We start from the raw sequence: 13267 nt of genomic DNA, 5'->3' as shown, positions 1-13267 counted from the left end.
CAATATGAGCATCCAGATTCCGCTATTGGTTATTGACCTGAGACGTGTCTCGGTCATGTCTACATAGTTCTCGAACCCGTAGGGTCCGCACGCTTAACATTCGATGACGATTTGTATTATGAGTTATGTGTTTTGGTGACCGAAGTTTGTTCGGAGTCCCGGATGAGATCACGGACATGACGAGGAGTCTCGAAATGGTCGAGAGGTAAAGATTCATATATTGGAAGGTTATATTCGGACATCGGAATGGTTCCGAGTGATTCGGGTATTTTATCGGAGTTCCGAGGGGTTACCGGAATCCCCCGGGGGAAATCATGGGCCTCATGGGCCATGGGAGAGAAGAAGCGACAGCCCACAAGGGGGAGCCCCCCCCCAAGGGGAGTCCTAATAGGAAGGGGAGGGGGCGCGGCCCCCCTTTCCCTCCTCCTCTCCTCTCCTTCCCTCTTTCCCCCTCCATTGGAAGGAAAAGGTGGGGGGGGGGGGGGAATCCTACTTGGACTAGGAGTCCAAGTAGGACTCCCCCCTTGGCGCACCCCTCCTAGGCCGCCGGCCTCCTCCTCCCCTCTTTATATACGGGGGCGGGGGGCACCCCAAAGGCACACCAAGATTTGTCTTAGCCGTGTGCGGTGCTCCACTCCACGGTTTACTCCTCCGGTCATAGCGTCGTAGTGCTTAGGCGAAGCTCTGCGCAGATCACATCACCAACACCGTCGCCACGCCGTCGTGCTGACGGAACTCTCCCTCGACCCTCTACTGGATCAAGAGCTCGAGGGACATCATCTTGCTGAACGTGTGCTGAACACGGAGGTGCCGTACGTTCGGTACTTGGATCGGTTGGATCATGAAGACGTTCGACTACATCAACCACGTTGACATAATGCTTCCACTTTGGGTCTACGAGGGTACGTGGCCACACTCTCCCGTCTCGTTGCTATGTATCTCCTAGATAGATCTTGGGTGATCGTAGGATTTTTTTTGAATTACTACGTTCCCCAACAGGTACTCTGCTCGTTAGCGTAGACCACGTATGTAGTGGTGCGTAAAATGAAAAATAACCTACAAAGGAGAACAATTTATGTCATTAAAAACCAAAACATTTCTACAAAGCCAAAGCGATCATAGAAGGGCATACACACCCACGCTTATTAGTGTTTTAAACCTATTTGAGATATATACCGTCCAACCAATGACCAAGAATATTGGCAAGACTTGTGGGCAGGTACAGATTTGACGCTATTTGGATGACTAACGATGTAGAACGTGCATAGGAAAACCAGGCGTTTGATTGTCTCGTCATGAGTACAAAAGCTACACTTCTTACTTCTTAATCAGTTGCGACGTGGGGAGTTGTCTTTGATTAGCAAAACTCCCCTTTGAAGATACCACATGAAAACATTAATTTTTAGTGGAATCTTTGACTTCTAAATTTTCTTATTCTTATTCATCGGGACCTCTGAATGCATGAGCGCACGGTACAAAGAGTCGACTATGAATGACCCAAATGTAGTGAGGTCCCAACGAAACACATCCCGACCTTGTGTCAGGTAATCCTCTAGCGACTGTGATTGATATTTTTTTCCTCTAACAACTGTATTTGAGAGTGGGAGCAGGAAAAAAATCGACAACGACATTTGAGTAGGATTTATCGTTGATGTTTTGATTATGTTTTCTTCAAGGAGAGAGATATGTTTGGTAGCTAAACAAATGTCATCTATTCTTAAATAGTTGTAACCGACTAACTATTTTTGTGGAACATGTAAACTCTTGGCATCATCAATACTTTTTATTTTTTATTTTTAGCAACAAATCATTTCACGGAAGTGAGAAGGCCAGGAGACTATAATGCGCAACTACTATTTTTTAATACAATACATATCTAACTTTATTCTTGATAAATTTAATGCTATAAATTTTCGCGGGAACACACTAGGAGCCTGTTCGGACTCCCTCCGGCTCTGCAACTCCGTTCCGAAGCGGAGTGACATCTAGTTGTAATTTATGGAGCGGCTAAAACGATGCTCCGCGCGCTCCGCTCCGTGGTAGAGGAGTGGAGGGTTACCAAACATAGCCTAGGTATTTACCATATAATCCCTCCGTTCCAAAATAGATGACTCAACTTTGTATTAAGTAATACAAAGTTGAGTCATCTATTTTGAAACGGAGGGAATAGTTTGGAGAGCAAGATTTGAGAATCCGGGAGAGCACACAAATAAATAGACCCAGTATGACATGGAGAGTTTGATTTTAGGAGTTCGTTTGTAGTCTGTATTTTCTAAGCTTGCACTAGTTGTTTGTTTGTAGTCTGTGTTTTCAAATTCAAAACTAGGGAGGATTTTCTTTTTCTTTAAACATCAAATTTGCTTGTAGTCTGTGAGCAGTTGAGCACGCAAACCTTTTGCTTTTGGCCTTTGTCAGGCAGACCTGCTGCCGTCCACAGTAGCCACATACCAACCGTCAAAGGAGGAGACTGCTACAGTACACAAACATCCACCAGTCCGACGACGGACGGACCACACCGAGCTCTGTGCCGACGCCACCGCCATGTCGCTCCGGCGCCTCATCGGCATCTCCTCCGCCGCCGTCTCAGTCCGCTCCCTCTCCGGGCGCCTCCTCGCACCCGCCATGGGCCGTCATCGACCGCACGACAAGGGTCGACAGGTCGTCGTCGGCCCCGGGCGCGTGCTTCCGCCCCGTCGAGCCCCCGGCCGTCTCCCGCGTCTCCGCCCCGGCGCATCTCATCGACCCCAGCCAACGCCCCAGCGCGGGCAGCAGCAACGTCCTCCATCACCTCGGCGGCAACGTCGTCCAGCTCCTCTTCGGCACCGTCGACGCCGCCAGCGGCGACGGCCACCTCCTCCTCAGCTACCACGACCACCGAGCCGAGGGCCCCTGCACCACCTGGGATCTGACGGGGGACCCCGAAATTCACCGCTTCGTCTGCAACCCCCTCACCGGCCAGATGCTCCGCCTGCCCGACATCGGCGGCTCCAGGAGGACCCTCGTCTTCCACCACATGGGTCTCCTCACGCAGGCGGATGCCGGGCTCGGGAACGGGCCGCCTGACAGGTTCGCCGTCGCCGAGCTCATCTTCGATGGCGCCGCCTTCGAGCGGTTTCTCTCGGATGAAGGGGAGTGGAGGACGGTGATGGGCGTACCGCGCGGACCGCTGCTCCGGCGCCAGATGGAGGTGAACCAGGAGACGGTTGCCTTCGGCGGCCGCCTGTGGTGGGTCGACCTCACCTTTGGCGCCATGTCCGTTGACCCGTTCGGCGACTGGCCGGAGACCCGCTTCGTGGAGCTGCCCAGCGGCAGCGTGCTCCCTGCGCGCGCAAGTACAAATGACGGAGATTTTAGGGAGCTCGAGGACAAGGTGATGTTCAAGGAGGAGGTGGCCAAGCACCGGCGCATCGGCGTAAGCGAGGGGCGACTGCGCTACGCCGAGGTCTCTCCTCACGACCCGTTCCTGCTCAGTTCCTTTGCGCTCGACGGCGACGAGGGCAGCGGCTGGACACTGGAGCACCAGGTGGCGCTCAGGCAGGTCTTGGCGGATGGAGGCTACCCATGGCAGGAGAACTCAACGCAGGCGGCGCCACAGATCGCGGTGCTTGACCCGCTCAACGCCAATGCCATCTACCTCAAGGTCGGCGAGCACGTCGTGGTGGTGGACATGCACAACGGCAAGGTGACAGGGGCCTCTCCGCTTGAAGAGGAGTACCTGTACCTTTCTCTTGTACCATGTGTGCTTCCACCATGGCTTGGATCAAGCCGGATCCCTACCCCAGGTATGCAATCAAGACTGCCAATTTCCCTTTATGCTTCAGTTTTGCTTGAGTTGTTTTGTGTTTAGACATGATTTTGTGATTTGTTCATCATAATGTGAAAACATACAAATGGATGAGTTTGTGACTGGAAACTATTTTGTGACCCGTGTCATAGATCGTGTTGATGAATAGATCGTTGCTGCTAATATTCCAAACATATACTACGTATGAGGCTGAAAGAAAGATGACTATCTATTTAATAATAAAAGGAGATGAACTTCCCACCAAGGGGTCTGAAAAAAATAGAGAAATAGTCTAGAAATTTTCACAAAAAAGCAAAATATCTGGACGTTAATCTCCTCTTCTTATTATTTCATAATGACATCTGACCTTGATGTATCTCCCGTGCCTAACCTCTCACGTTCATCTCCAATGTGAAGAAGTTTAGTAGCCAGAGGTCGACTCCCATCAGCTACAATCTTCAATAGTTATTTTTCAGGAACCAGGACCAATCTAAATTATAATCATGTTTTCATATTTTAGTAGCAAAACTTGTACTAATAGTCGACATTTTGGAGTTGCACAAGAAATGAAAATCTATTTAACAAAGATGCAAGGCAATTAGGGAGCTAAGTAAAGAATCCGAGCCACCAAACTAGACATGAGGTTTGCAGTGCCTGTTCTTGCGTGGGCATCGATATGTTAGATATCATTGCACAGATGATTGAGTTCATTACCTCCGAGATCAGTTTCCTCCAATCCTCTTGTTCCCCTCTCATTCCCTTTTGTCTCCCTCCTCCCTTCTTTGTCAGAGCAGAGCAAAGAACAAAAAAAAAAGAGCCATGGATATATGAAGGCTACCGAGGAGCCGAGGACGTGATCCAGATGGAAATAAGTTAAAAAGCAAGTTCTAGACAAACATCTTAGACCAGAGCGGTCCAATGGGAAAATAAGTAAAAAAGCAACCAAAATATAACCATTGCTGAAAACACTGCAGAGAAGACTATCTTGGTGTTAAGGGTGTAGTAGTAGTAGTATAGGACTCTAATTGTAGATTCCTTATCCCAGTCTAGTACTAGCCCTCATGTACCATGTATATTGTCCCCATGGGGCTAGAATATACAAGTGCTATTCATAACATGGTATACAGAGCCAAAAATTAGGGTTAGGGTATGTCTCTCCCTCTCTCTAATCTTTTCCGCACGTTGCACTTGCGTGTCATATGTTTTCCGCTGCCCTCCCCCCCGGGAGGAGCAAAATCAACTCCCGGGGGCGGCTCCACATCTTCCACTGCTTGCTCGGGGACGCGCTGATCTAGAGCTTCATCGCTAAGGCCACGGCGCCATCCTTTATCAACGGGTCGCCGCTCTCCACAGCAGGACGCGGTCATCGAATTTCATTTGGAGCGCGCCGAGACCTCAATCCTCGTCGAGTTCGTGTTGTTTGTTTTCGGCCTTCACAGCTGATTTGTTTGGGATCTAGCGCGATCTTCCTTGTTGCCTTGTCTCGCTCCTGCCGGCTTGTCATCACGTTGCAGAAGCTACAACTGCCGGCTGTTCTTGAAGCGTCGCTACTTTTCGTGCTGCTCCCGATGGTGTGGCTATAGTCTATTCAACATGGACTGCTTTTGGCCTTTTGTTGGGTTGGAGGCCCGTCTTCTCGAAGGGCCGATGGCCGAACTTTATTAGATAGAAAGAAGAGAGGTACAATCTGGTTAGCAGTCTAGGCGTACTAGAGCTGAAAACCGTCTAAAGCAGCCAAATACAGCTATACAAAAGGAAACACAGAGGTACATCCAAAGTTCTCAGATTAGGCTCCGAGCTCAACAATACAACCGGCCGCACGTCAAACCGCAATATCTTCATAGACCAAATCCAGCACCCTGTCGGCGCTGCTTGCCATCTGGTCAAAAATCCTGGAGTTCTTCTCCTTCCACAGCCTCCAGTGCATGAGAATAGTAAAAGTGTCGAAGTTGCGACGCATCGGTTTAGGAACGCCGGCTCTGGCCTGGAGCCACCACTCCTCTATGCCGCTAAAACTGTCCTCTGGCGTGATGAAGTGAGCCCCAAACCTGCGCTTGAGCAAACCCCAAAGCTGCTGCGTGTATCGGCAATGCACAAACAAGTGCGTACAGGTCTCGGGTTCCGACAGACAGAGGGGGCAGGATGCATTAGCAGGCCAGCCGCGGCGAAGAAGGTTGTCTGCTTCCATGAATCATGGAGGCCCGTCTTGAGCTATGCTTCCATGAATCATGCAGTTACTTGTGCTACTTCGTGTTTTGCTTTATGGTGCTTGCTTGTCCTCTGGCTTCTAAAGTTTAGCCATTTGTGTTGCTTATTGCTGCTAGCATCTTTGGATCTAGATCTAGTATTTTGTTTTCTATTGCGTCCACATCCCAATCTATTTTCTCTTGTGTTCGTCTACGTCGTGCGAGTCCACATATGCTTTACCGGACAACCAATATCTTTTTAGTTAGCCAAACTTCATCTTTGTTTGGCTAATACAATGTTATTTTGGTGTCATACAACCATCTAGGTCTTTTCGCAGCTTTTCTTGTCGACTTTGTTTGTCGGCTTGGCTACTCGTTTGATGTAGGGCATTTTGTCTGTCTTCTTGGTCTTTTTCATAGCTCCAGGAACAACTTTCTTTGTTGCCTCCTGCTACTTTTGATCATGGGCATTTTTTGAAGTCACCATCATGACTCTACACATGTGCTTCGTTATGCACTTCTTCGGCTTGATTCGACGGATTATCAAGACTCCACTATAAGAAGGCTTCATAGAGTTAGATTTTGTATGTACTAAGTATAAGTTTAGTCTTAGTGCTCACTCTTTCTTTCAAATGCGACGCTATTGCATACGGCTTGCATTTAGGGGGGGGGGGGGGGGGGTGTTAAGGGTGTAGCAGTAGTAGTACTATAGGACTCTAATTGTATAGTCCTTATCGTAGTCTAGTATTCACCCTCATGTACCTATATATATAGTCCCCATGGGGCTAGAATTCAATAGAAGTGCTATTCATAACACTTGGCTGTGTTCCATGAGGTCAGTATGCATATTCACAGGCTAGTAGAAAAATATTCCTTTTAAATCAAATGGACACATCAGCATGGCACAACATGATCATTCAAGTAAAATGAGTTCATATCCACAACTGTGGAACTGTGTGCTGTGACAAGAAGCAGCCATAGATGAATAAACAAACTATGGATTCTTCCTCTTGTCAGAGCCATAAGCATATATAGAAGTAGTAGAGACATTACTGTATTTTCATACCAAATTAATTTTACCTTACAAGGCTCGCTGGAGCATGCTAAGATCGCAAATTAAGTTTTCTCCAAGTAAAACTCATTACTGTCACAAAAAGGTCCGCGGGGATATGTATAAAGCAAGGTTACTCAGAATGAACTATTTTTCAGGAACCAAGACAATTCTAAATTACTATAATGATGTTTCCATATTTTAGTGGGAACTCCACTAGGCTTCTGCTAATAGTCGATATTTTGGAGTTGCATGGGAATTGAAAATCTATTCTACAAAAGTGCAAGGCATTTAGGGAGCTAAGTAAAGAATCTGAGCCACCAAACTAGACGTGAGGTTTGCAGTGCCTGTGCTTACGTGGGCATGGATATGTTAAATATCATTGCATGGACGATGGAGTTCATTACCTCCGAGATCAATTTCCTCTGATCCTCTTGTTCCACTCTCATTCCCTTCTGTCTTCCTCCTCCCTTCCATGTCCACATGAGCAGAGCAAAGAACAGAAAAATAAAGCTATGGAATATATTGTTAGTAGTTATTGTGAATAATAACATACTAAACAATCATCCAGGACATCACTACCTCATGTTAGTAGTTATTGTGAAGCTGATCCTACAGCAAACACTCTAACATAGTAGTAGCAGTTTCGTAGCAGAGTGAAAACTGGATCCACTTGGAGATGAGTATTAAATGTACTTCTTTTATGAAAAGGAAAACTAATAAATTTGGCACTATGAAAATTCTGATTATTGCGAATGATATAGTACAATCAATAATTACAAGATAAATTTGTACTGAATCATATGGTCAGAACAAAGGACATGGTCAATCATGCAATGACTCTGAAAAAATACTGTTTTGTGAGCTTACCAACAAAGAAATTTAACTGAACAAGTGACACTTGGGTTCTTAAGAAGATAGCAGGCCAAAAAAGGAGACCAGGAAAAAAAAAGAATGTACGGTGCTTGAGTAAACTCATATGGCACCCCGAAATTCTTAAGCCAACATGAAGCTTTCAATTTAACTAGTTGCTAATGCAGCACATTGGTAATTTCATCATTCAGAAGGAGTGCAACGTTTCTACACCCAGGCTCAGCTGCACCTGCCTATGAACAGTAAAGTCGAAAAAATAGCAAACATATTCAAAAAAATCTGATACTTTTACACATGAAAGTTGAGAGAATCTTCTAGGTGCGTGCCAAATTTCAACGTGTTTGGACATATGAGAAGGCTGTGGCAAAAATAATAAATTTGGCTTGTCAAAGAAACTTTCAAAAAGTGCACTGTGTAGTCCGAATTTTGTTTTTTACCACGAGCTCGTCAAATTTCCAAACACCTTGAAATTTTGGAGGCACCTAGAAAATTCTCTCATATTTCATGTGTAAAAAGTTCAGATTTTTTTGAATTTATTTGCTATTTTTTTCGAATTTACTGTTCACCGATAGCAGACGAGCCTGGGCACCGTTTTGAATTATCGATTCAGAAGAGACTATATTTGCATAAGCCTTAGCTTTGTCTCCACATGAAAAGATGGTAGAGTTGCAACAAATCCTAATCTTTCTATCTTTAATACAAGTTAACTAACATAATATAGTGCCTCTCAAAACCTATGGGTGCGCGTGTCATCGGCCCATATGGGCCGAGTTCACGGAATGGTTTGTGTGAGTGTGGTCCATGTGGACTTAGTTCATGGAGTGACGTGGACTGGAGAGGAGTTAGGCTATGTCACTGACTAATGGGACCCGGGGTGAACGGGGCCCACATGTCATCGTGAGAGAGAGGAGGGATGCCACTGTAAAATATTTGGACATAAACATGAATAACCTAAAGCATGAGGGTCTAATCATAATCATAAGTTTCAACTCTTCTACCCCGACCACCATTGACAGAGCTTGGGAGCTCGAACCGGCATGGGGATAAAGGAGGAGGGTGGCACAGAGCAGAAGAATCGGAGGCTCTGGCCCTCGCGCATTGGTTTGAGCCAGAAATCTAAGCAGGGATGATGGTGATTAGCTACTGCGACAACATGAACAGCGATGGCCAAAATAACTATTGCGGTACAAATCCATCCATTCACTGCTTGAGCATGTATATGAATGTTTTATTGAGAAGTGCTCCAGTACTCCTTTTTTTTAAAGCGACACGAATCCTAAAGCATACTTAATTAATTAAGAATATTATTTATGATGTTCACCTGTAGGTACCTGCCTGGTTCCGATCCTCACCTGTCCAATCCAGCCCATCCAAATAACCACACAATCTAATCACATGCATCTGCGGCAAGAAGTACCAGTGAACCCTAATCATGTTAAATTATAGCTAGTATGACAAATCGTTAAAACATATTATCCATTAAACTAGCAAATTGAACTCGGTTTACAACTTTAGAGATCATATCAACATTTTTTTCCTTGTATATAGCTGCTGGACATTTTTCTCAGATGGAGAACATGGATTGAATGACAAACTCAAACAATTAGAACTTGGGTCATCAACATTCAGATCAAGGAAAAATTATCTCTATATAGCCAGCATCATCTTCTTTGTCCATGGATGAGTGATTGTTGCACAAATCTATTCCGACCCGACTACCTTTTCCAGGTAACTGAGGAAAGATGGGCTCATGGAACCGATGAAATGGATGAATATGGTAGTTGAGGTGGCTGATCTGCGGACATTAGGCTAAGGGGTGTGCTGCAAGAGAGATGCATGATGTTTATATATTATTCAGAGAGCTGTGGACGAGGAATGTTCTTGGACGACAGAGACGATGGTGGAGTCTCCGGCGACAGGGGCGCAGCACGACGTGAGCTGCTAACACGAAACATGTTTTTGTGGACTTGGGCTGGGCTAGGCTAGCTGATGGGTTGGGCTAGATTTCCGATCCTCGCATTAATTGAAAATGATAATAAGAATTTTAGTTGTGCTTTAGGATTCGTGCTAATCATTTAGAAAGGGAGCAATGTAGCAGTTCTGTTGTAGGGTGGAACCATGGATGGAGATCTTTCACGAATTGGAGGGGAAATCCCCAAGAACACGAAGAACACAAGAGAGGGGAAACATTCAAATTGACTAGATCCAATCACACATATGCTAGATCCAAGAACACACAAGAGGTCACAATGATCCAAGAACAACAAAGGAAAGATACAAGGTACTAGTTCATCCCAATCCTATGAGGAGAGAGGTCTTGATGATCCTATGATGGGGATCCTTCCCAAGAAGGGGGCTTGAATCCACTAGGGATCTTCTCCATAGGAGGTCATGATCTTCATGAGGAGGAAGATGAGCAAAGCTCTCTCTTTGTCTACCAAATACTTTGCTATCCTCTAAATGAGCCAGGGAAGGAGTATATATAGTCTAGGGACGAAATAGAGGGAGAGAGGGATACAAAGGTCCAAAATTACCCTGAAAATGGAGACACTCTCGGAGGGGTCCGGGCACCCGGGGTGCGAGGGACCGGGCACCCGGTCCGGTCAGGGGGGCTGCGCCCTTGTTGTTGTAGAGGCCGGGCACCCGGGGGTAGTGGCCCGGGCACCCGGGGTGGTGGCTGGTGGCACCAGGCGGGGGGCCCGGGCACCCGGGGCCGGCTGGGACAGCGCCCAGGGGGGTGCGAGCACCCGGGCCCTCCAAGGCCGGGCACCCGGAGCCGGGAGCGGCCGCGCCCAGGTCAGGGCCGGGCAACCGGGCCTAGAGTGGCCGGGCACCCGGGGTAGTCAGGGGCTCCGCCGGCTGTAGGGGAGGGCCGTGGTGGTCCGAGAACTCCTTTGCTTCATGCTTCTCGCGCATCCTTCTTCCTTGTCCTCCTCCGTAGGTCTCCGATGAACTTGGTGATTCCTCCGTGCTCCCTCGTGACGATCTCCGAAATACCTAAGAATGCCCAACATGTCTCTTTGAGGTAGAATCCCATTCACAAGTGAATCCGAACGAAACTCGGAGAGGAAAGAGTTAACCTCGGTTTCGACGGTGCGTGCACGTGCTCTTGTCCTTGGTCCTCGAGGTCTTCGCGGTGGTGGTGTGACGCCCATGGTGATGGTCGAGGGATGCTCCACATCATCCCCCCCCCCTTGGGAGAGATCCGTCCACGGATCGTGATCTTCATCATCATGGGAAAGAGATGGCGTCGCCGTGTAGAAGTGGACGACTACCAAGCACTTGTCATCTTGAAGCTCAAAATGGGCACTCTCCAATGTTGCACCGTCTTGTGATTCCTTCAAAAGGAGCAAGTATAACAAACACTTGGAAAAACAAATGTGGTTAGCGTTAGTGCAAAACCAAGCATTCAAGAGGTGACTCACCAAACAAGTGTCGTCATCAAGCATAGCATGTGGTGTGACAAGGGAGTGTGACATGTCATGTAAGCACGTAAATTGAGCAGAAGCAAAGACATCATGGAAACAAGCATGCAAATGTGAGGTAGCGATGCAAATATGTTTGACAAGATAGCAAGCATCAACCTCAAGATCATAGCAAACATGCATAAAGCGCTCGACAAATGGTCTATGGTAGGCATAAGAGTCATTCACAACACCAAATGAAATGGAATGGCTAAACACATGAGGCAAGTGCAAGACAATCCAAGAATAATGTGCATATGGTGTGGTGAAGATAGTGTGGCACTCAACACAAATGAGATAGCAATGGTGCAACATGTGCGAGGCAATCAAGTCAATCATGTGACAAGCAATGCGACATGACATATGTGAAGTAATGACATTGTTGCAACCAAACATATGATAGGAGCAAGTATCCTAGAATTGGATGCAACATGAGAAAGCATAGAAATCAAGTTGTGCAAACTAGTGGAGCGAAGATGCAACACACTATAGGAAATCATGGCAATCATGTCATGTGAGCAAATAATAGGCCTAGGCAATGCACATGGCATATCGCGAGCACGAACACAAAGCGAGATCATAGTATCATCATGGGAATGGATCATAAATGAAACATGGCAGGAACGAGCAATATCTCCACCAAGCTTGCAAATACACATACAAGTACTAGAATCAATCATCGTGTGTAAAGCAAAGCATGGGTCACAAATGCATGGTAAAGGCATATGAATAAGCATGTCATGCAAAGTGAACATGGCAATATGGGCATATAATATGTAATGGACAATAATCCATAGCCAAGTGAGGGCCATGTAGAAGAAATGCGCGAAGTCTTTGCGTGAAGAGAGCGGTGAGAAAGACAATCCACGGGATCCCAAGCCATCATTGCTCTCTCTAGAACTCGTTTTGTCAACTCATGGGATTGTGAGGTTGACAAGTATTCATGGGTACCTACACAAAAGAGAAAAAAACCAAAGAAATTGTGTTCGTGGTAAATATACACGTCATCCATCATGATGTGTATGTGCTTGTGTGAGTTAGCACAAGATAAACATCGCTCAAAGAAATTTGATGCATGGTATAAGAACATGTCATCCATCATGAAAGAATAGTTGTTATGTATGACACGATGGGACACAAATTGAGAATGCAAGTATATGGCACATCACTAGCATGTTTATTCATGGGAAGCATATGGTGCACACAAGTAGTGGGATCATGCAATGGATAGGATGAATCAAAATCTCCTAAAATGTATGAGAAAACTATGGGGGTCTCCTCATGAGAAAGAGCGGAAATATCATATGGAGAAAATAAACAACATCCAAAACAATGCATATCCGAAGGTAGGAGGCGATGGCATGGCATATGAGATAAATGATGCAAAGGGCGCATATCAATATCATCACAAGAAAAACAAATGCCAATAACCATGGGCTTGTAATCTATGTCATATGTGCAAATTGGGTTTATGTTGATGGCATATGCATAGTCACTATGATGAGATTGCAAATATGACATATTGTTGATCTCATGCATAGCATATGACAAGGCAAGCGGATTGTCAAACATAATGTGACCAATAGAATTGTCACAAGAAATCCTATGTAACATGGCATCACAACTAATAGACTCCACATGGAAATCATCAAACTCATCATAAATGGGTAAATCATCGCATGGGGAAGTCGAGCTAGCATGAAGCATGACAATAGATGGATCAACATCATGCAAGCAATCAATGTCCAGAATGTCCACTAGCGGGACTAGAGCATCACCTTCACCTATATTACCTTGTTCATTCCACTCAAGTGGTGTAGGTGAAGTGGCAAAGACCAAATGGTGGTCATCATCTTCATCTTGATGGAACCATGTGGGGGGGTGCATCATATTCCACCATGGCCATCGT

The 13267-nt window shown here is 46.2% G+C and overlaps 1 protein-coding gene across 1 annotated transcript; it reads left to right on the top strand.

The window, feature by feature from the left end:
- The first annotated feature begins 2392 nt into the window (after nt 1-2392).
- Nucleotides 2393-4598, top strand: LOC109781913 (uncharacterized). Its single transcript, XM_045228503.2, has one exon. The coding sequence runs from the start codon at nt 2960-2962 to the stop codon at nt 3845-3847; it is 888 nt and encodes a 295-aa protein (XP_045084438.2). The 5' UTR covers nt 2393-2959; the 3' UTR covers nt 3848-4598.
- Nucleotides 4599-13267: the final 8669 nt, after the last annotated feature.

This window comes from Aegilops tauschii, chromosome 5, assembly GCF_002575655.3.
Source record: "Aegilops tauschii subsp. strangulata cultivar AL8/78 chromosome 5, Aet v6.0, whole genome shotgun sequence".
Lineage (NCBI taxonomy): Eukaryota > Viridiplantae > Streptophyta > Magnoliopsida > Poales > Poaceae > Aegilops > Aegilops tauschii.
The sequence above is the reverse complement of the archived record's forward strand: the minus strand, read 5'-3'. Positions and strand labels throughout refer to the sequence as shown.